This window comes from Eleginops maclovinus, chromosome 11 (genome assembly GCF_036324505.1).
Source record: "Eleginops maclovinus isolate JMC-PN-2008 ecotype Puerto Natales chromosome 11, JC_Emac_rtc_rv5, whole genome shotgun sequence".
Taxonomy (NCBI): Eukaryota; Metazoa; Chordata; class Actinopteri; order Perciformes; family Eleginopidae; genus Eleginops; species Eleginops maclovinus.
In genome coordinates, this window is record NC_086359.1 from 21,721,685 (window position 1) to 21,745,016 (window position 23,332).

Sequence of the window (23,332 nt, forward strand, 5' to 3'; positions counted from 1 at the left end):
TTTTTTATTTAAAGTTAATATTATTGCTCTCAACTAACCTGATCCAGAAATGTGAAATCTGTTGACACAATACATTTAATTAAAGTCAACGTTTGAGTTTTTTCAGTGAAGTTATTTGTATTGAGTACATTTACTTTCAATACTTTAAGTAGATTTGATTGATTATAATCATATTTATACAACATTTAAATACAAGAACTGAATTGAATTAGTACTATTACGTGTTTAATAAGCACTGTGTTGCATGAGTTACATTTAAAGGATGGACTCATAGATTTACCATGGAGCAATAGACAGAAAAATGTCCATTTTTAGTCAAGTACAGCCAAATGTGACCATGTACTCCAGTGACATGTTTTCATTCATCTGTCTGTGATCATGTGTGGAAGTGAAACCTGGTTGGCTCCTGGCTATCCACCAGCAGAGGGGCTAAAAGGACAGTAGACCAAAGGCTATTTTGTTATGACTGCAATTCTAGAAATAAAGATGAAAAAACATGGCGGATTGCAATTACAACTGTAACATATTTATTCTTGATAAAAGGTTGGTCAAATATGGTTAAATTAGGGATTTCAACTAAAATTAAGAAATGAAGATGTTCTTCTCTGTCACTTTTTCTGAGCCTGATCATAAATAATCCTGGTTGAGATTATTTGAGTTATAAAGTGAGGTTTCTAAGAGTATTTAATGATTATCTTAGCCTTCAGATGGGAAACAGAAGAGAGAGAAATGTGGCACATGAATCCTGAGAAAGAAGAAGTACAATTAGAAATGTTTTTTTCAGAATATTTCATCATAAGAAAACTCGCCACACAAACCAGAAACAACACCTGACAGTGCATTGTCAGAACCCCCTCTATTACAAACAGCATAACTAAACATCTTAATGCTCAGTCTTTCCGCTGGTTATTCACTTCTTCACTGCCAATAATCTGCGTTTTTGAATATGCAGAGGAAAACAACAACAAAATCATATTTTCAAAAGAAATATTTACTACATGTTCAAGGAACTACTTTAATAAAGTACAATATAAACACATTTTAATTTACAAATGAATTCTGGTAATTGACATTTCTAGCAATATTTTCCCTTGTACTTCTCTGGAGAAGAGTCCACATATTAATGCTGTATGGTAAGAAAAACGTGACTGAGAATATTAGGAAAATAGTCGTTAACACTACAGGACGAGTTTGATGTATAGCCACTCAAAAGTAAAACAAAAGTTACTTTCATTTTATACACAAGCAAATATGACCAGTCAATCAAATCCTATAATACTACACACACTTTGGTTGAGTGCAAATTCTAAACTATATAATTGACCGTATCTCACCTTATAGTTTGACTTTATGACACAAACTAAACTTTTTCTAGATGTTCTAAGAATGTTCCCAAACAAGACATGACTTTAAAAGTAAAGACGCTGCACGGAAAGACATACTGACTTCCTTTTTGAGGCGAGTGATCATGATTTAACACCTGAAATGTTGCCTCGTGATAGAAACATTTAAAAATACTTTCCAAAAGAAAAAAGGTCAACATGTGAAGCGCCTGATGATGGTCAAACTTAATCATTTAACGGGAAAACCAAGTATACACCGAGACAGCACTTTGACAATTGCGAACATCCTCAAGACTGCAAACTATGATTTCTAATAACGCCCACAAATTAATACCACTCTTAAAACCAAACATACTTGACATACTTTTTAAAGTCAAAGTTCAAATTAAATTCTATGACATCATCCATTATTCAGTTAAAACACACAAAAAAAGAGGAGAAAGTCCTCTATATTCACATATTACTCCTCAAAGACGAAGTTAAATACAAACTAAAATCAAGTACTCAATGTACAGAGTCACGTGTTTTTCACCTTGTGCGTGAACACAATAGAAATAATGTTCACGTTGTGGCAAACAGTGCAGGTCAGTTCAGTAGCTTTCAGAGGTACTCCTTCCTCGACTCCGCGTCCTCCTTCATCTTCTGCTCCTGCATGCGACTCCGAGTGGAGCCTACAGAAACAAATCATCAAGATGTTAGACGAATAAAGATCCTTAAGCCAAGTGATTGACAGCAAGGACACATGAAGAAGATTTAATATAATATATAAAGCACTTTGCACTCACTCATCTCTGCCAGCTTCTGTATCAGTGTAGAGTCTCCTCCAGATTTGCTGTATATAAAACAAAGAAAGTGAGCCCCACTTAAGTTTGAATGCCATAATAAATTGTGCTATGGAAAATAAAACCCCATTTGTGACCAACCTGCCATCAGCTTCATCTTGCCCGTCTACGTCGAAGCGTAGCCTCTTCAGAGGCTTGGGGCCGGAGCCCATATCCACAGTCCTCTTAAAGGAGCGCTCGCTGCTGTTCACCATCTGGTTGATCTTTTGAAAGCGATTGGACTGCTGCATATGGAAAGAAACAGACACAGAGTAAGCGAGGGGGAACAAAAGTTTAATGCAGATTAACTTAAATGAACTGTTCAGTTATTACAAATAAATAAAGATTAAATTACCCCGAAAGATTCACCGATTGAAACCAGCATTCTGTGGAGGAAAAAACACAAATGAGAAAAGAAGTTGAAAAGCCTTTACTCTTCCCCTACTCTCTACAGCCAGGCTTCACCTTCTTACTTTGTAGTATTTTCCATAAGATTGAGACATTTTATAAAATAATAATAATAAAATATAAAATGTGCCGTATTCTGCAGTGTTTGAGCCAAAGCAACAAAATCCAAAATGATTAGGAAAAAAAAGAGTATAGTTTTAGTTAACAGAAAATAAGGGCTTTCTTTTCTCATTAAAAACAACAGTCACTTTACGAAAACAAACAAAAAGGGTTACAATTCTGATAATACACGAATATATGGTCGTGATTTATCCAAGTAAAAGGGAAAATTAATAAGCAATATATCATTTCATGGAAGATTTTTGAAACACTTTTTTGTATTGACTCACCTGGAGCGAGGAGTCATGATCCCTGGGGACATGCGGGGGTTTTTCAGAGGGGAGATGTACACATTGTTGCTCCCAGGCACACGGAGAGGAGAATTGGGGAACTTGTATGGGCTGCGGGGTATTTGTGGGATCGGAGAGAGGGTTGGTGGCTAAAAAAAAACAGAACAGCAGCCGTGCGCGGTAATCAGATTGTGCATGTGTGAAAGTCAAACTGCAGATCCAATGTGTGTGTGGGGGGCTCACCCTGGTGGAGGCGTACTGCAGGATGTTGGTTTTCAGCCTCTGCATGAACACTTGGTTATAGAAGACAATGATGGAGTCGTAGTGGCCTTCTGAGATTAACACGTGCTTAAAGGTCTGCAACATACAGATAGAAATGAATACATTTAACAAAATAATTCAAATGAAGTACGATAGCAAAAGCACAACCAAAAGATAGTTATTAGCAGTAAAGGGGTCACCTCCTGGTTGGTGTTAGCCATGTTCTTGTACGCTGTGACAATGGTCTTGAAGCGGAGGTCAACGCTCTTCACTTTACATATGGCATACATGGCTGACATCATCAACTGCAGGAAAGAACAATGAGAGGCGGTTTGATATAACAAACCGAGACAAAAAAGCAAGAGGATAAGCAGGACGAAACAGACAAGTGTTTGTTGGGTTACCTGGTCGAGGTGGCGGTCTCTCATCAGCTCGTGCTCGTGCTGCAACGTGTGCTGGAACAGAGTCCATATGATGGGCTCCAGCTCGGGGTGTGAGGACAGCAGGTAGGAGCAGAGGATCTTCAGCCTCGTGTAGGCCAGGCGGTACACTGCAGAGAGAGAACACAACGACGGTCGGACACGGAGAAACTAGATACATCGCCTTGTTTTGTGTGTCTACACGGTAGCCTCTTTTATTTGATACTGGTTTGAAATTGTCAAAATGAGTGTATTAATTATTCAGTTATGGCTAAGAACATGTTTGTGAGATCAAGGTGACCACAATCTTTTAAATCTTTGATGTTTGAGACAAAGTAATTCTCTATAAGGGTCCTGAGATATTGTGTGCACATGCAAATAATCATGTGCAACCTTGGAAAAATAATGCCTCCAGTTTGTGATGTCCCATAGATTGAAACATCAAGGATGTTGTGGACAGTGATTTATTTTAAAAATGGCATGGACTGCTGTTATTTCTTTAGTGTTTTCCAATTAATTATAAGTGAAATTGAAAATCCATTGTTTATGGAAAGAAGGAGATGATGGTTGTTTTGTTTGTAATGCTACCTCTTCAACTTCAATCAAGGAGAATAAATATCGTGAGAGGGAGAGGCCTCTTACGTTTCTTATAGAAGAGGCTGAGTGAGTTGGACTTTGGGAGTCGTGGGTTCTGGGTCGAAGGCTGAGAGAAAGCCTGAGAGCTGGGCGGGGCGGGGGAGTCAGGAGGCAAAACACGGGAGCCGGGACGCATGGGGGACAGGTATCTATAGGGACAATAGGGAAAACCGCATGTCAGTTTCACCATCAACATTAAAGTTAACAATATATTAGCATTTTCATTCAATCTACCCCACAGATCACACAATGGGAGGTTTTAACGTAGAAAAACAGGTTCAAATCCTCAGCGAGAAAGGCTCATGGGGAGTTAGTCATGGAATTTAACAGATTTCTTTTTAATAGTATTATGATGCAACTATAATAAAGTGACACACTGTGTGCCTTTATTATAGTTGCATCATAGTTACTCACAGTGTTTCACAACAGCTAAAAAAAGCTTTAGGGGTCTTAACAACAGCAACTGACAGACAGTTTAATAAGTATTGGTGTGTGGACTCACAGATCGGCTGCCGTGTGGCTGTGCTGCAGCGGTTGGCTGAAACTGGCGGGGGTTTCCACCTGCTCTGCGGCGCCGCTGTCATGCTCCTGTTTCAGCAGTTCAAACAGTGGTGAGCCCTGAAGAGGCACAAATATGATTAAATATAAATATACGTACAATATTTTGCCGTCTCTTTCATGGCTAGAAAATAATAAATCATTGTAATGCAACCTTTATTCATCCTATTTAGATTTTTACTCACACCTGAGCAACCAAACAATCACTAAAATATTTGCAGCAATAAAGGACAACAATGCAGAATTTGAATTTCAAAACCAATTGTGTACAGTATGTCAGTTGCAGCTCTAAATTGTAATTTACAAAACAACTATAACAGTAAAGTCATTTGTGTGTGTGTATACAGTGGGGCACAAAAGTATTTAGTCAGCCACCAGTTGTGCAAGTTCTCCCATTTAAAAAGATGAGAGGCCTGTAATTTTTATCATAGGTACACTTCAACTATGAGAGACAGAATGAGGAAAAAAAATCCAGGAAATCACATTGTAGGATTTTTAAAGAATTTATTTCAAATGATTGTGGAAAATAAGTATTTGGTCAATAACAAAAGTTCATCTCAATACTTTGTTATATACCCTTTGTTGTCAATGACAGAGGTCAAACGTTTTCTGTAAGTCTTCACAAGGTTTCCACACACTGTTGCTGGTATTTTGGCCCATTCCTCCATGCAGATCTCCTCTAAAGCAGTGATGTTTTGGGGCTGTCGCTGGGCAACACGGACTTTCAACTCCCTCCAAAGATTTTCTATGGGGTTGAGATCTGGAGACTGGCTAGGCCACTCCAGGACCTTGAAATGCTTCTTACGAAGCCACTCCTTCGTTGCCCTGGCGGTGTGTTTGGGATCATTGTCATGCTGAAAGACCCAGCCACGCTTCATCTTCAGTGCCCTTGCTGATGGAAGGAGGTTTTCACTCAAAATCTCACGATACATGGCCCCATTCATTCTTTCCTTTACACGGATCAGTCGTCCTGGTCGCTTTGCAGAAAAACAGCCCCAAAGCATGATGTTTCCACCCCCATGCTTCACAGTAGGTATGGTGTTCTTTGGATGCAACTCTGCATTCTTTCTCCTCCAAACACGACGAGTTGAGTTTTTACCAAAAAGTTCTATTTTGGTTTCATCTGACCATATGACATTCTCCCAATCCTCTTCTGGATCATCCAAATGCCCTCTAGCAAACTTCAGACGGGCCTGGACATGTACTGGCTTAAGCAGGGGGACACGTCTGGAACTGCAGGATTTAAGTCCCTGGCGGCGTAGTGTGTTACTGATGGTAGCCTCTGTTACTTTGGTCCCAGCTCTCTGCAGGTCATCCCCCCATGTGGTTCTGGGATTTTTGCTCACCGTTCTTGTGATCATTTTGACCCCACGGGGTGAGATCTTGCGTGGAGCCCCAGATCGAGGGAGATTAGCAGTGGTCTTGTATGTCTTCCATTTTCTAATAATTGCTCCCACAGTTGATTTCTTCACACCAAGCTGCTTACCTATTGCAGATTCAGTTTTCCCAGCCTGGTGCAGGTCTACAATTTTGTCTCTGGTCTCCTTTGACAGCTCTTTGGTCTTGGCCATAGTGGAGTTTGGAGTATGACTGTTTGAGGTTGTGGACAGGTGTCTTTTATACTGATAACGAGTTCAAAAAGGTGCCATTAATACAGGTAACGAGTGGAGGACAGAGCAGCCTCTTAAAGAAGAAGTTACAGGTCTGTGAGAGCCAGAAATCTTGCTTGTTTGTAGGTGACCAAATACTTATTTTAACGAGGAATTTACCAATTAATTCATTAAAAATCCTACAATGTGATTTCCTGGATTGTTTCCCCCATTCTGTCTCTCATAGTTGAAGTGTACCTGTGATAAAAAATTACAGGCCTCTCTCATCTTTTTAAATGGGAGAACTTGCACAATTGGTGTCTGACTAAATACTTTTTTGCCCCACTGTACATAAGAATTGACCCTCTGCAGCATTAAATAAAGAAACCACGGAAGAAGAAGCCGAGGGAGCATTTCCTGCTTTCAGAGAAAAACATTTACATTTAAACCACATAATTTCCTTTGCAAAAACAACCCCTGTCAAACTGTAGCTAGGGGCTTTTGATACTTCTGTTCCTCATTTTATATTGACTCAAAGACACTCCCTATAGCATCCTATCTGATTTTACAGATAATACACCCCCTGAATCTCCCACAAAATGTATTTTATTTGATAAAACTCCCTAAATACCAACATATTAAACCCTGCCTTCACACTATAAATATCCTCAACAAACAACATTTAACTCACGACTCAGTCTTATTACTGGAATATCAGCATGTTTACACCAGGCTAAAACTCAGTGTTGAGATCATACAGGGAAGTGGGTGTGGTTTACTACTCGCCATTTACCCAGCTGCTGCAGGTACAGACCTGCCGTTAGCACATTCTTTGTGCAACACATGCCACACCCGGCTGACGCGACCGACGCATTTCAAAAGTACACTTGTATTTCATTGATATGACATCATTCATAGAGGTCTAACGGATGCCAACACTGCAATGTTTAGTCAGGGAAACAAAAAGTCCTGTTTTATTTAAGTACAATTTTAAGATTTGGAAGGTTGATTTAAAGACACCTCTAGCAGTCAAGAAGAAGTTAATGCAGCACAACAGTGTAAGACAGACTAAATATTTAAATTAGTGTAAAAACAAAAGCAGTGATGGGAGGACTTTGACTCCAGGGGAGGCCCCTCCCTTTGTGTTTGAACAGTCTAGTAAGTCTTTGCGTTGCAGCCTGACGTGCAGTAGGCTAGGTGGTTTCTGGTTTACAGTCTGGCCGGAGCAGAGTCAAACCTCTGGAGCTTAAAAGGAACCAACACCATGCCCCGCAGGGCTGCTGCAGGAACTGACAGGAAACAAAAGAAGGGAAGAACCACTCGAATGCTCACAGAGTTGAGGAGAAGCACATGATTCTACTCTCAAAGGGGAATAAAGCTGTGAAAGACTGGAATACGTTTTTTAACAAGGATCTTTGACTGCAGGACTTTGGATACCAATAAAGGTATTTTGAGGAGTTACTGCATACTTTAAAGCATTCTTTAGTATTCAAGGACTGTAATTCCTACCCAAATGAAGCGTGAAGTCTCCCTGCCTGTTGCACATGGTTGGATTAAGAGACTGGATTTTTGTGACTGACACAATTACACAATTGAGGAGAACATTTTTACTCTGACAAAGTTACGACCCGGTTTAAAAATGTACAGCACCTTTGCAACCACAGCAAGCTCCGTTCACAATTTCATGAATTGCAGCAAGAATGACGACTTCAAGTACACTCTGTACAGCTCGGTTTTCAGCCTGGTGTTTGTTGTTGGTCTTTTATTTAACATGGTGGCTGTTTACATTTTTGGCTGTACACTGAAGCTGCGAAACGAGACCACGACCTACATGATAAACCTTGTAGTTTCAGACTCTCTCTTTGTACTGAGCCTGCCTTTTCGGATTGTTTACTTCATTGAACGTGAGTGGATGTTTGGAAGTGTGCTCTGCAAGATCTCTGTGGCACTGTTCTTCACAAACATGTACGGCAGCATCCTCTTCCTCACCTGCATCAGTGTTGACCGCTTCCTGGCCATCGTGCACCCATTCCGCTCGCAGGCAATTCGTACTAAGAGGAACGCCAGACTGGCCTGCTGCACAGTGTGGGTAATGGTTCTTTCTGGAAGCATTCCAGCTGGCTTATTTTTGGACACCACTTCACCCCAAAATGCCAACTCTTCCAACTTCTGCTTTGAAAACTACTCTGGTAAACAGTGGAAGACGGAGCTGTCCAAGGTGGTGGTGTTTATTGAGACTGTGGGCTTCATCATTCCATTGTTGCTCAATGTCTTCTGCTCCATAATGGTGCTACGGACACTGAGGAACCGCCAAGCCATCACTCGTGGAGGGAACCTCAACAAGACAAAAATCTTAAGGATGATCTTTGTGCACATCTTCGTCTTCTGCTTCTGTTTCATTCCCTACAATGTAAATCTCATATTCTACGCCATGGTCCGCTCCAATGTCCTAAAGGGATGCAACGTAGAATCTGTGGTCAGAACCATCTACCCCATAGCTCTGTGCATAGCGGTGACCAACTGCTGCTTTGACCCAGTCATTTACTACTTCACTTCTGAAACCATTCAGAGTTCCATCAAACGCAAATCCACAGTATGGCACAACGGGGCGAAGCTATTCGAGAGACTACAGATGGACAGCTCACAAAGCAGTCCAAATACAGCACCCAAAAGCCTGGCCCTGCGGAATCAAAGAACAAAAGGGTTTGACAATGAGTCTACAGTCTGATGTCGACTCTATTATGGGACATGACAAACAATTCATTGATCGTGTTGATTTCAATCTGAGGAAGTAGGTGGAATCAGAGTGATAGCAACACATAAACACAGCGGTTACTAAGGAGTCACTCTCATCTACTGGATGCCACAGAGCAGAGACTTTAGACTTGGAGTTAAGACACTGATGCCTTTCAAGTCAATAGAAGAGTGGAGCAAGACGAGGAAGAACAGGAACTGTGTTGCAGCAAAGATACCCTTTTTTGCGCTGCCAGTTCACAACGCAAATGTGTATTAGTGGCAGGTGTGTGTGTTAGCCATGGTAATGTGCACAGCGCTAAAAATACGTTTCAGCTGTTGGACGGATGACATTGTAATTGTGGTCTTATTTCTCAGAGCAGATTCTTCAGAAAAAGCTTTGGCAATGCTGAACAAGTATTACAACTCTTTTTATGTACTGTACATTTTACAAGTATTTGTGGCCTGATTATGGCTTTGAACCACTTTATGGAGCATTGTGTTCTATAGCAGCTTTGTCCCAATCATTGAAAGCGAATAAAAGCATGTTTAACTTAAAAGGTTTTGAGTTTGTATTCGTAACTTCTTTGATAAATGTGGTATGGTGATATATTTGACATTTCAGGGTATCAGTTTTTCATATGCAATACTTTGGGTGCAACCTCATGGTTTGTCGAAACTGATTAGTCATACAGGCACCAGCAGCACAGCCACGGGGACTGTGCGCTATGAATGCAGTGAGTCAATACGTTTGAAAATGTAGATTACAGGTGTGGTCAAATATTAATAGATGCACATTGCACCGGCCAACACTGCAATCACTGCCAATGGCCTTATCTCAATAAGTGGTTATAGCTGTAAACATGTTGGGATAAAGACAAAAATCCAAGACAAATTTGAAGATAATTATTTAAAAGATCCAAACTAGACCTGCTACAAATCAGACGGTTATGTCTGGTGAAAACAGCTGAGCAAAAGTGGTGCTTGAATCTTTGTTCATTCTTGGAGAAGCTGTGTGCTGCAAGACTGAGCAATGCTGTATTCCTCATGCTCGCCCGAGGGGTCGGCAGTGACAGGGGTGGACTCATCGCTATCACTGCTCTGGATTGTGAAACTTAAGCAGACGAGCGACGACATGCCTCTCGAGGGAGAAGTGCGTTTACGATATAAAAAGGCACACTAATGGTTGCTGCAATCCTGAGAAAGATCTGGAAAATTATTCAGAATGTAAACTTAAAACTGGCATCTTTGAGATAAGCAGCCCACACTTTATAAAGTTCTTCCTATGTTTGGGCTCTGTCGACTACATAACTTAATGGTTTTAAAAAGCAAGAAAGATCATTCAAATCAGGGTTGGGTTGATAATTACACAACCTTCTTCCAGTTTCTCAATCAAGACAAGCTGTGTTCTCCATACATTATTTATAAGTGTCCATCCAACTCAAATGTGTCTGTGGTGTGTAGTTAATGTAGGTAAAATGTTTCTTATTAGCTGAATTTACTCCAAATCAAAACTGATTCAAACTGAGATTAACATTGCTTTAAAAACAATTACAGTTGAATTAAGGAAAATCGGATGTGGAAAATAAATAGAATCCCTCTTTAAATGCATTCTGATTTGGTTTTACTCATTTAGACACATATTACATGAAAAGGCTCGTGTCCTAGGCTCTATTATCCACTAACTCAGATCTACACACTGACTTGTTGATCCCTGCCAGACCTTAGGCTGTCACACAGAACACACAATTATTGCTATTCCTTTATCTGTAGAGTTAATGATTACCTTTTTAACCATAAACATGACACCCACCATGACGGCAATAAAACAATGGTTTTAATTGTAAGGCTGATCACAAAATTCAGTCCAATAAGAAAAGTATTAGGTTGACAATAACAGTCTTTCCATAAGCCAACAGTAATTTTAAAACTCTTCAAGTGTTTTTATATTAGGTAAATAAAACAGACATGCAACTAGGAGACAAGAGAGAGGGAGAGGAGAGGAGAGGGAGAGAAAGGGAGACCCTGACCTGTGTGTAAGTGTAGGCGTGAACTGCTCTGATCAGTAGCATGTGCACCCTTACAGCATCCTAACAAAAGATCCAGTCTGCAAGAATCACTTCATCACTGCGTGGATCCGATCCTGGTCCTGGTGAGTTTATCTTCCAATATCCTTTTCAGTTTTACATGCCAAGTCTACTGATAGAAAATACATTTCATTTGTATGAAATGTAAACAGCAATTCACTGTATAAACCTATCAAGATGTAGTAGAAACAGTTGAATCCACAAAAGGCTTTAATGACAGAGAGGAGGAATTATATTTTGTATGCAATGCTTGAGAATTTCTTCGTCTTTTAGGGCTAAGGAAACAAACTTAAGGCGAAAGAATAAACCTAATAGGATTTTATCTTAGGTCACAAAACATGCCTTGCAATTCTTAAAACCACATCAAGAGTATTTCAACAGCTGGATACTCGTCAGACACTCAATGTGACAGGTGAATGCTTTAACGGGAGTTGTTTTTAGATCAATAATGCAGAAAACACAAATATGTTATCAAAAGTGACGTGTTTGGAAGGAAATGTGTTTCTTAATGCTTTAGGTCATAGAGACAAAAAGTCTTGTCAAAAATCGTTACTGAGAATGAAAAAATGTAATCGAGAGACTAACTGAGAGCTGACTGAAAGTGAGGATCGATGTGCATGTGCTCCAAACAGTCTCACATTGTGTTTTTGAAAATGTATCCTAATAATGTTATCTTTCAGTCTTCAGCTAATGGTAATGTTTAACAAAATAATTATTTTGGGATTGGAGTGTGTAGAGTTGTTAAACAAACTTAAAGGAAATGTACGTAAAATAATAGAGAACAAGGTAAAATAATACCCTGAAGACATAGGGTATTCAAAACGCAGGCTCACAATCGTACTCTTTCCAATAAAGACTAAAATATGCTTGGCTGGATATTCAATAACAGATCACAAACTATAGCCTAGAGATGACTATCAAGTTAAATCAACACTCAACTTATAAATGTGATTTTACTGCAGGGGAACAATATTACAAGGGCAGGGGATTCTTTCCCCCGGTCTGCATGTAATGAAACTACATGTTTGCTTGTTTTATGAGCAGGAAGTTGCAGTCAAAACTGTATTGACATTTAGACTATATTCTCACATAGGAAAAATATATATATATACACAGTGGGGCAAAAAAGTATTTAGTCAGCCACCAATTGTGCAAGTTCTCCCATTTAAAAAGATGAGAGAGGCCTGTAATTTTTATCACAGGTATACTTCAACTATGAGAGACAGAATGAGAAAAAAAATCCAGGAAATCACATTGTAGGATTTTTAATGAATTAATTTTCAAATGATTGTGGAAAATAAGTATTTGGTCAATAACAAAAGTTCATCTCAATACTTTGTTATATACCCTTTGTTGGCAATGACAGAGGTCAAACGTTTTCTGTAAGTCTTCACAAGGTTTTCACACACTGTTGCTGGTATTTTGGCCCATTCCTCCATGCAGATCTCCTCTAAAGCAGTGATGTTTTGGGGCTGTCGCTGGGCAACACGGACTTTCAACTCCCTCCAAAGATTTTCTATGGGGTTGAGATCTGGAGACTGGCTAGGCCACTCCAGGACCTTGAAATGCTTCTTACGGAGCCACTCCTTCATTGCCCTGGCGGTGTGTTTGGGATCATTGTCATGCTGAAAGACCCAGCCACGCTTCATCTTCAGTGCCCTTGCTGATGGAAGGAGGTTTTCACTCAAAATCTCACGATACATGGCCCCATTCATTCTTTCCTTTACACGGATCAGTCGTCCTGGTCCCTTTGCAGAAAAACAGCCCCAAAGCATGATGTTTCCAGCCCCATGCTTCACAGTAGGTATGGTGTTCTTTGGATGCAACTCTGCATTCTTTCTCCTCCAAACACGACGAGTTGAGTTTTTACCAAAAAGTTCTATTTTGGTTTCATCTGACCATATGACATTCTCCCAATCCTCTTCTGGATCATCCAAATGCCCTCTAGCAAACTCTCTGCAGGTCATTCACTAGGTCCCCCCGTGTGGTTCTGGGATTTTTGCTCACCGTTCTTGTGATCATTTTGACCCCACGGGGTGAGATCTTGCGTGGAGCCCCAGATCGAGGGAGATTAGCAGTGGTCTTGTATGTCTTCCATTTTCTAATAATTGCTCCCACAGTTGATTTCTTCACACCAAGCTGCTTACCTATTGCAGATTCAGTTTTCCCAGCCTGGTGCAGGTCTACAATTTAGTCTCTGGTCTCCTTTGACAGCTCTTTGGTCTTGGCCATAGTGGAGTTTGGAGTATGACTGTTTGAGGTTGTGGACAGGTGTCTTTTATACTGATAACGAGTTCAAAAAGGTGCCGTTAATACAGGTAACGAGTGGAGGACAGAGGAGCCTCTTAAAGAAGAAGTTACAGGTCTGTGAGAGCCAGAAATCTTGCTTGTTTGTAGGTGACCAAATACTTATTTTACCGAGGAATTTACCAATTAATTCATTAAAAATCCTACAATGTGATTTCTGGATTTGTTTTTCTCATTCTGTCTCTCATAGTTGAAGTGTACCTATGATAAAAATTACAGGCCTCTCTCATCTTTTTAAATGGGAGAACTTTTGGCACAATTGGTGGCTGACTAAATACTTTTTTTGCCCCACTGTATATATATATATATATATATATATATGCGTGTGAGTGGGTGTTAGCTGAAGCTGTGTATTCATGTCACCTCAGTAAATTGACATTCCATAAAAAAACAGCAGAGTTTAATATGGTTTTATTAGCCACAGGTTTAACTGCTATCCAATCTGTTCTTTCCTCTTAGTGTATGTCCGCTTTAACCATTTTTATTTCCTCCAGGTTCAGGAGTGACACTGCGATTGAGTGTGCTGGAGCAGTAAATCATTTTAAGACATGGAAGTGTGGAATATGAGTGGAGTGGCAGCCAAGCCTGTGTCCCCTCTGTCTAACTGCACGGTGGACACCAGCTACCGTTTCACCTTCTACCAAGTGTCCTATAGCATCATCTTCCTGCTGGGGTTGGTCACCAACAGCCTGGCTCTACGCAGACTGTGTCTGTCTCCCTGCACCATGAACAGCACAGCCATTTATATGGTGAGCCTTTCTGCTGCTGACATGTTTTTCGTAATCTCTCTGCCCCTGAGAATATACTACTACCACCAGAGGGCCAGAGCCAAGACCGGCGACTCGTCCAGTTGGACTTTTAGTGTGGCGTACTGCCACCTCACTTTCACCCTCAAATACATCAGCCTGTACGGGGGCATCTTCTTCCTGGTGTGCATTGCTGTGGACCGTTACTTTGCTGTAGTGCACCCACTGGCCTCTACGCTCCGCAGGCTGCGTGTCGCACAGCTGGTGAGTGGGGGGATCTGGTGCCTGGTGGTGGGGCTCAGTGTGACTCTGCCTCTGCTGCGCTTTGCAGCCGCTCACCAGCACCAGCCCTGTCTGCTGGACCCATCCTCCCAACACCACCGCACCATCATCCTGGTAGCTCTGGGCCTTGTCTTGGGCTCATTTCTGCTGCCCGCTCTGCTTCTTCTCTGCAGCTACTGCAGAGTGCTGAGAGTGCTTCGCCATCCGAGACACCGCTCCCGCAGCCAGGGCCGCAGCCGCCAGCACACTCTCACCATTATTTACTGGGTGCTCGGCATCTTCCTGCTCTGCTTCGTCCCCTATCACATCAACCTCCTGGGATACACTCTCACACACGTGGGATTGCTGCCCTATTGTGGCCTGGCAAAGGTGACCAAGGCTGTGCACCCTGTAGTGCTTTCGTTAGCAAGCTCCAATTGCTGCCTAAATCCACTCATCTACTATTTTTCCAGCAGCCTGTTGCACAGGGAGGGGCCCGGGGGCGGAGTCAGTGGCAGCCAGTGACAAAAATCATTTCTTTAACATTATCTTAAAAGCACTCAGTTATTATTCATTCAATAGTCCAGGACCTTTTCCATTCTAACACAGCATCCTGTTTCTCATACTGTCTGCAGTTCTTCAGAAGTTAAACTTAAGATAACTGTGTTTGTTGAACATGTTGTCTGTATTATTGGCAGGAATTACAATGTTGAACAGGCTTGGGTTTTTGATTTGGTGCCATGCTACTATAAGAAGCATATTGAAAGCTTATTTATTTGTCTTTTTGTACTTCGTCAGTGCAAGTTCAAAGTGCTTGCAAAATATTGACAGACTGTTTCGTGTAGTGAATGTAACATGTTGCCTCATTCTGCAGAGATGCTGCTCAAACATTATGAAGTATGTTGATCTTATTTATGTCATTCTTAAAATGTTGTACTACATTACATTACAAATATAATTGTGGGTATTTTTTTTCGTTGGCCAATTAATGCTGTTTAAAGAGGTAATATTTACACTGCCTTTATGTTGTGTATCTCATTAACATGCTGGGATATTATTACTAGCATACTGCAGTGGTGATGAGACATCAAACTGACCGTCCTCCATGCAATCCTCTCCATGATGAGGTTCTCACTGGTCTCCAGATGTTTGACGATATCTTTGCTCAGAGTGGGCTCGGCCTTGATGAAACTCTCTATGACTTTGTAGAAGTCAAACGCAGAGAGATTGACCACATCCAGGATCCAGGGGAAACACACATTTGTTTCAACAGGATCACCACAGCCCCCATGGTTGTATCCTCCAGTCTTAAAACTGCTCTCTAATCACAAGAAGGAAACAACATTATTACAACAACTTGTTACACATAACTGGAAGATGCAAGGAATTATACAGTGCAGTTGTTTCCCAATTAGTTTGAGAGAGCACCTGTTATAACTTCTAAGAAAAGTACCTCCGTAAGTCGCCATCACGACCTCCAAAGCGCAGGCGAGTAGTGATGTGTGGAACGTGGAGTCATTGAGGAGTTTACTGGAAGAAAGTTAATATGATTTAGCTCAAGGCAAATAACTCTTCACTGTTAATTATCTATTCTCCACAAATGTAATATAGCATACAAGAACGAGTAAAAACACCCACTGGTTTAATTACGGTGATTTAATAAAAACACATACCTGAAATTTTGTAGAGACAGTCGCTTCTCTTCCTATAAAATGGGAAGGAAACAACATGAATAAGTTATGTAGGGAGTCCAAAGTTCATTAAGAAATCTTCTTTGCTCTATAAAGCATAGGAAGTAAAATAACTGTTAGCAAATATAAAGTAGATTTATCAATTATGGTTTCCTCAGATCCATTGTTGTGGGTTAAACTGGGAACTGCTACATTTGAACATACCTAAGTGTTTAAAATAAATAAAAACTATGCAAATACAGACTAAATAAACAACAGTTGGAATAAAATCAAACAAATCAATTACCGATTTCAGCATTGCTTCCATGACCTTGTAATACAGTCTGACACCGAGTTTAAATCTCTGAAAGAGAAAAAAATGTAAAGTCAGACACAAGTTTCTTTGAGCACTGGAGTGCTGCCATTGTTGCCAGTGTTGCTTTATACCTGCAACCCGAGTGCGACACAGCGCAGGCCGACAGCCTGGCCAAACCTCTGGCTGAACACCTGCCCGAGTGTCTCCAGCCGCTTCAACACACTCTGTGTCGGGTCCACGGTGCAATTCTGATCGCAGGTGAGAGGAAAAGGGGTCCAATTAAGGTAGTAAAGGTGCAGTTTAATGGGGCATTTTACTAGTGGAAACCCCTCTAGAGACTTACTTTGAAATATGTAGCCAGGTTAAAGGATGGCTGATCTCCACTTGAGGTGAGATCCCCTCTCAACTGCTTGATGGAGGTCATCGCAGCTCTGATGGGACAAAAGAAAAATCAGATGGTGCTGAAGGATGCAGTTCGGCGTTGCTTGACATCCCCCCATTCAAAGTGAATGTCAAGCAAAGCTGAACTGCGTTTTGGTTCCGTTGTTTCGCTTTGGCTCCGTTGCTCGCAATGAAACTTGAGAAAAGTTCAACTTTTCAAGCGTCGACAGAAGCGTCAGCCAATCTAATCCCACGTATGCAAAAATGCCAGTACAAGTGCTAGCCAATGAAACCGAGTGTGTGTGTGTCCGGGGCGGGAGATTAATGTGATTGGTTGTTGGTGATGTTAACCCCAAGCACCAGACACGCCCACCAGCAAGCATCAACGCAACATAGCCGTGTGTATGCTGCGTTAATGTGTGTGTGAGAACAAGCAGCACTAAGCATTGAGTTCTAGTTTCTATAATTCAAATCTGACAACCCAATAAATACTACACTGGATACAGCGCCAAATATGCTCAACCCTTTTGCGTTACTTTGAGTTACTTTCACCAAAGTAACCGTAAAAGTAGGGCTTTAAATGCTAAAATGTAGTTTATTGCAGCTCATTAATTAAAGCTATCTATATATCTGGCAGTACATGCTGAAACTTAGGAAAAGAGCTAGAAATTAAACTCATGTGTAAGTGGGCTAAATAATATTTGATACCGGTAACATTACGTCATTAGTCGACTAATTGGGGGTAGCCCTAAATGAAATAAGGAGTACGATTGTTTTATCTTCCTTTTTTACATTTTATAGCGTGTATTAAAAAAAAGAATGAACACTGTCTAATGATTTTTTAGTCCATAACAATTATTGCCGTTCACTTCAGGACCATTCAAACGCACCAGTTGGCCGCTGAGCAGACAACAGTGTATATAGACTCTACGGTTTAACTTAAAAGATGATCAAATCTATTAAATAAATAAATGATAGTTGCTGCTGAAAGTGAACATGAGTACTCAGCCCTACTCCTCTGTGATCACTGTAAATGATTATTTTTAAAAAAGGAACATGTGAGCTCACCTGATTGGAGTTTGGGGAGGGATGAGTACGCTATCTTCATCTGGCAGGTTCTTCTTTGGCGTTCTCTCCACATGTGATCTGAAAACACGAGACAATTAATAAACATGTTTCTATTAACTATTTAAAGTGATTAACCAGAATCTGAATGGTGAATGACATTACATCTCGACTTTAGGTGCCATAACAGTCTCATCTCGGTCAAAAAACAGCCGCCCATCGATGTCTCTGCTCTTGAGGTAGTGCTCTTCATATTGTTGGTTGATGTCATTTGCCTGTGGGGAAAGTAAAAGGTTTGCCTTATTCATAATAAATAGCCTACTGCCGTTCTTTTGAACAAGGTTTTGCAGAACATTACTAATTGAATTGAAGAGAACTCTATTAAATGTTGTATTTTGTTGCTGCATTGTACATGAGCTGTTAATTTGTGCAGAAAATAACAACAATTCACTGTTGTAGAATTGCTGAATACTCTTTATGTTGCTGGCTAACTTGAGTTCTAACAATGAATTACATTTCATTACCTGAATTAAGGTTAAAGATGGAACATTTCAATATAAAGATAGATTCACAATCATATAAATCAGCCAATGAGAGAGAAAAAGAGAGAAGAAATCCCTGCAGACAGTAGTTGTTTTGTAAACAGCTCCAAGGTGTGCACAAAGGCGTCATTACACACATGCAAAATCACAACAATAGGTGGCTGTTAGCCCGTAACTCTAGCCTTTATGTCAATGTGCAAATCAGGCAAGTCCCACTACAAACATCTGGAGTCCTCGTTGACCTCGTACAAAACTTCTCTGGGGATAATAACTATGCCAGAATCTGTTAGTATCTGACCAAGTCTCAATCTCAAAAAGTAAACATCTAGACTAAGGGAATACTGCAACTTGTCTGCAGAATTAACCTCATACACATCTAAGCTGGAAAAGAACCTTGCCCATCTGTCACTTTATTTTTTCCAATTAACCCAGAACTCTCATCATGACATGATTATTGACACAGGTCTCGAAATATTGTGCGCCACCTGTCAGTTACTGGGGTAATGTACCAGTAAAATAAATATGTCTAGTAACCATGTGAGGAGGAGTGTGTTGGTGTGAGTAAACAGTAGCATCCTGTCTCCTTTGTTTTATAGCAGTCTCCGCATTATATGACACTGAGAAACTATAAAAGGATCCCTCGTTTGAGTACACATTTTCCTGACACCATGTATGTGAAACCAAACATGTATGAGCAGTAAATAGACGACCACCAGCTGTCAGACACTTAAAGGTTCAACACAGCGAGCGACATAAGAGATAACAAATAGAAATAGTACATGAAGAGCAATTGCCCCTACCTGAGGAAAATCTGGAGATCTGGAAAGATCCAGAGAGTCCAGGAAAGCAGAGAAACTGGTCTGGTACACATTCTTCACCTGGGGATAGAATTAGCATGATAATAAATACACAAAGATCAAAGATAGAGAAAGAAATGTGTATGATGACTGTAAGGACTATACAAAGAGGGGGGGCGGGGTCTGACCTCTTCTGAGTTGCATTCATTCTCTTCGCACAAGGTTTTGAGGAGCTGCAAATCCACCTCTGGCTCCGGAGGTCGGGTTTTCACTTTGCTCTGGTTGCGGCGAGATGTTCGTGTCGGAGGGCTCGGAACTTTGCTGATAGCCGATTCTGAGAGAAAAATATTGGAGGGCTTAGAAAATCCCTAGGTGCTTTAAAAAAGAAATTGTGGTTCACATCACACAATGTCTAAAATAGAGATTACATTTTCCATTTCCTGTGACCAAAAACCTCGAAGAACAGAAATATTATTCTAAACAGATATAGTACTTAATTGTTAAATTATAGTATGATATACATGTACTTATAAGCAAACACCAACTTAAGTCACATTTGCATCCTGACTCAAAGGTCTTTTTTTTGGTTGATTGGTACAAATAGGAGGGATTATTATCTGACGTTTTTCCTTTCCGACTGTAAGACCTGTTTATACGATGAGAAGTCAGGTTATGAAAAGAAGCCAGAGGCGTAAGATGTGAATGACAATGACTCTCACTGTAAAGAGGCTGCAGGAGGTCTGAAGGGCAGCGCTTGATGAATAGCTCCAGCGTACAAAGCAGCAGCTGGAACGATATGACCAGGTCATCCTCCATCTGCAAGGCTCTTCCTGGAGAAAAAAAAAAGACGCAGCACATGAGAAGTTGCATCACAATACTACCACTACCAATAAAAACAGACAGTAAGTGTGAGGAGAAACACTTTCACTTGAGCTCTATGGCTGAGCACGAACAGGAAGGAAGGACAGAAAGGAGAAGATGGAGAAACACGAAAACTGTTCCATCAAATGTGTGCTGCTGGATGTTGTTAATGTGATAACCTACCTTTGGCCAATAGAAACATTGTCCAGCATCTCCGCGTGGTATCCCTCTCCCTTTGAAAAGAGATACCATTAATCATTAACCTGATTTACATCGGATTGAAGCTGCAATTAATCATCTACTATTTATTTATCTTTAAAAAGATTTTTCATGCAAAATTTCAGATTTCAGTTCCTCAAAATATGGAGTATTTCTGTTTTGTATCAAATTTAACTGATTGTCTTGTATTTTGAACATATAAAATGTTATGCCATTTTACAAAATTATTAGTTGATAATATCTTAACAATCTTTTTAAAAAAACAATAAAAACAACAACAACAGAAGAACACTAAGCATGAAGTGTTATAAGTTCCCTTTACTCATGTGGTAAAGCAGTGTCAAACTTACTGGTCATCAGAAACCAAAGCAAAGATGTTCTTGCAAGTTCTGAAAAACAGGAACAGAATTGTTGTTAAAGATAACAACTCTAATCTCAACAGTTGGACAGGAATCCAGCACCAGTACTTTATGCTTACTCACTTCTCAAACCGCTGGTAGAGAGCCAGCGTCACATCGTACTTTTTCTCCACTCGCGTTAGTGCCGAGTTCACTTTGGTACTTATAGTATCCATGTTCACATCCAACTTCCTCACCAGATCCACAAACTGCTTTACACTAAAGAGAGTGAGCAAAATGTATTGTATAAAACACAAAACAACACAAAATTAGGAACAAAATTGTAAAAATCCAACAAAGGCCTCAGCTTGATCACAGCTTGTATCTGGACCATTGTGCAAAAAGCAACCCGTGTTTTCCATTCACAGATTTTCATGAGTACTTGCAAACAGCATGCATGGTGAGTACTTACTTCAGACTGACTGCTTTCAGAACCTGAGTTAAGGTAAAACAGGAGACATCCATTTCCATCCCTGACACAAACAAACAAGCTCCCCACACCCTTTTCTGAGTGTCCTGGAATGATTTAAAAAAGGACATTGTTAGAACCTATGAATAATGAAAAGCAATACATTTGAAATCACTGAAACCGTGTCATCCTGTCCTATCAGTAGGGCATTACATCTGTTAGAACAAAGCAATGTCACCTTATACGTTATAATTCCATTTATGAAAAACACCTTTGTCAAGACTGTTCGAATTTACTTTGACTGAGGGTTAGAAATTAAACTGAAATAGAACTTTGACTAAGATAGCAACTTCATTTCTGATACTTAGATTAGATCTTTACAAATCTATAATATACATTTATATAAATACATACTGCGATTTCCGCCATGGAGTCTTCAACAGATTTCCACAGCTTCCAGGTACGGTCACAAACTAGATCTGTCACATGAAGGCTCTTACACAGAGTAACAAATTCAGCATCCTTGTCTCTGTGTCTGGAGGAAGGAGAAAACAAAATCACAGTTTCAGTACACCACAACATGCTGCTCACATGCACAGGTGGAAGTAGTACTCCAATCTTGTACTCTCCTGAAAGCAAAAATACCACATTCTAGGAATACTACAAGTAAAAGTCCTGCATTGCAAATGTTACTCAAGTAAAAGTAAAAATGTATTGGCATTAAAATATAATTAACGTACCAATAGTAAAAGTACTCATATATGATATGTTTTGATTATAATTATTGATGCATTATGTGTTTATCAAAGCTGGTAAACATGGAGCTCATTCGAATTGCTTTGTATACAGGGTAGCTTGTTGATTTACTCCAGGTGTAACTAAACTATTTTATAGTGGTGATTATATATTTCATATATTTAAACCCAAATCGGCAAAGTGGGGTAAAGATATACAATTTGGTATATCTAAATTGTACTTAAGTTGTGTACGAGGGCGAATGTACTGAGTCACTTTACGGCAGTGCTGATATGACAACAACATCCCTGACTGCTAGCCCAACTCTGTACCAGACTCAGAGGTGTGTTTGTTAGTAGTAACAGTGTTATATCTCATTTCACATTTGTTACTGTATTGACTTTTGTGTATCAGAACAAAAACACATTAAAGTGTTAAATACATGGCTGACTTTGTTTGGAGGAGCTAGCTACTGAGCTGACCGTTAATAACAGTTAAGCTAGCTAGCAAGAGTAAAACACAAACAGCTTTACATTAAAATACAATGTAAACAAACTGAACTTAGTGGAAAATAAGGTCCCGGTCTTTTGAATGAGGTATAAAAACTTCTCTTACTTTTTAACAGATAACTCTGGACTCCCCTTCTTGTCTGGAGAGACACTTTCAGCATTCTTCAGCTCCTTGCTCTGTGTCGTCCCCGTGTTGCGTTTTTTAGGTGGCATATTTGTGTCCGTTTTATGAACAGACTAATATAAGATATATATTTTAAAATAACTATTTTGTAAAGGTAACAAATGAGCTTCAGTACGTTTAAAGCCCACTGCTCAAGTTCCGTGGCAACAATACAACAATACCTACAGGCGGACCGGCTTCCTGATACCCTGGTGAAGAGTGTGTTCGTTTTGAATCGGAGTGCGCGGCGGTTTGCCAGGGCAGGCGGGGTCTTAAGGTTTAGGAGTCTTCCACAGTCAATGTTCACAATCCCGTGTAAACTAACCAGTTATCTAACCATTTATGATCGTTTGTCTATTGTATTAGCTTTTCTTTCCCCTTAAGCTTTCTGTAATGTTAATGTGTACGAAGCATACGCTCACCGGGATCACGTGAGAACACTAAAACGAACTCACCCAAACTCACAAGAGGAAAACGCGGGAAAATCTATACGCAACATCCGCTCATTTGCATTTATCCCGCCATGCAGACGAGGCACAAAGGGTTGTCGGCTTCCCCGTACTGTAGATAAAAAGTATGCGACTCCTCATTTCAGGCAATCTGGTGTTATTTTATTCTGAGTATAATGCCCGTGATGTGTCGTGCATATTCGTTTCATTACATTGCCCACTTCACTTTGTTTATCGTTTGATTTCCCTTCGTTTCAACT

At 40.2% G+C, this 23,332-nt stretch overlaps 3 protein-coding genes across 3 annotated transcripts; 2 read left to right on the forward strand and 1 right to left on the reverse strand.

The window, feature by feature from the left end:
- Positions 1-975: 975 nt before the first annotated feature.
- Positions 976-23,006, reverse strand: rb1 (retinoblastoma 1). Its single transcript, XM_063896129.1, has 27 exons — positions 22,567-23,006; positions 21,631-21,751; positions 21,220-21,323; positions 20,892-21,026; positions 20,760-20,798; positions 20,374-20,423; positions 20,049-20,159; positions 19,518-19,663; positions 19,333-19,410; positions 18,156-18,265; positions 17,994-18,071; positions 16,888-16,975; positions 16,676-16,792; positions 16,536-16,592; positions 16,232-16,263; positions 16,012-16,088; positions 15,656-15,879; positions 4,780-4,895; positions 4,284-4,426; positions 3,627-3,772; positions 3,423-3,527; positions 3,205-3,318; positions 2,962-3,110; positions 2,520-2,550; positions 2,267-2,409; positions 2,129-2,175; positions 976-2,014 (listed from the first exon to the last, which is right to left on the reverse strand). The coding sequence occupies exons 1-27, from the start codon at positions 22,671-22,673 to the stop codon at positions 1,944-1,946; spliced, it is 2,739 nt and encodes a 912-aa protein (XP_063752199.1). The 5' UTR covers positions 22,674-23,006; the 3' UTR covers positions 976-1,943.
- On the forward strand, positions 7,343-9,720 carry LOC134872716 (lysophosphatidic acid receptor 6-like). Its single transcript, XM_063896128.1, has one exon. It carries the CDS (start codon positions 8,064-8,066, stop codon positions 9,150-9,152), a length of 1,089 nt encoding a protein of 362 aa, XP_063752198.1. The 5' UTR covers positions 7,343-8,063; the 3' UTR covers positions 9,153-9,720.
- Positions 11,155-15,428, forward strand: LOC134872718 (lysophosphatidic acid receptor 6-like). Its single transcript, XM_063896130.1, has 2 exons — positions 11,155-11,309; positions 14,046-15,428. The coding sequence occupies exon 2, from the start codon at positions 14,100-14,102 to the stop codon at positions 15,081-15,083; it is 984 nt and encodes a 327-aa protein (XP_063752200.1). The 5' UTR covers positions 11,155-11,309; positions 14,046-14,099; the 3' UTR covers positions 15,084-15,428.
- Positions 23,007-23,332: the final 326 nt, after the last annotated feature.

What these genes read in the sequence shown, in the direction of transcription:
- rb1 (XM_063896129.1), bottom strand. Translation starts at nt 22,673, where the DNA reads ATGCCACCTAAAAAACGCAACACGGGGACGACACAGAGCAAGGAGCTG. An exon ending in CTGTCTCTACAAAATTTCAG is followed by an intron (nt 16,089 to 16,231) that starts GTATGTGTTTTT and finishes ACTTTCTTCCAG; the next exon opens with TAAACTCCTCAATGACTCCA. An exon ending in CAATCGGTGAATCTTTCGGG is followed by an intron (nt 2,410 to 2,519) that starts GTAATTTAATCT and finishes TTCCATATGCAG; the next exon opens with CAGTCCAATCGCTTTCAAAA.
- LOC134872716 (XM_063896128.1), top strand. Translation starts at nt 8,064, where the DNA reads ATGTACAGCACCTTTGCAACCACAGCAAGCTCCGTTCACAATTTCATG.
- LOC134872718 (XM_063896130.1), top strand. Translation starts at nt 14,100, where the DNA reads ATGGAAGTGTGGAATATGAGTGGAGTGGCAGCCAAGCCTGTGTCCCCT.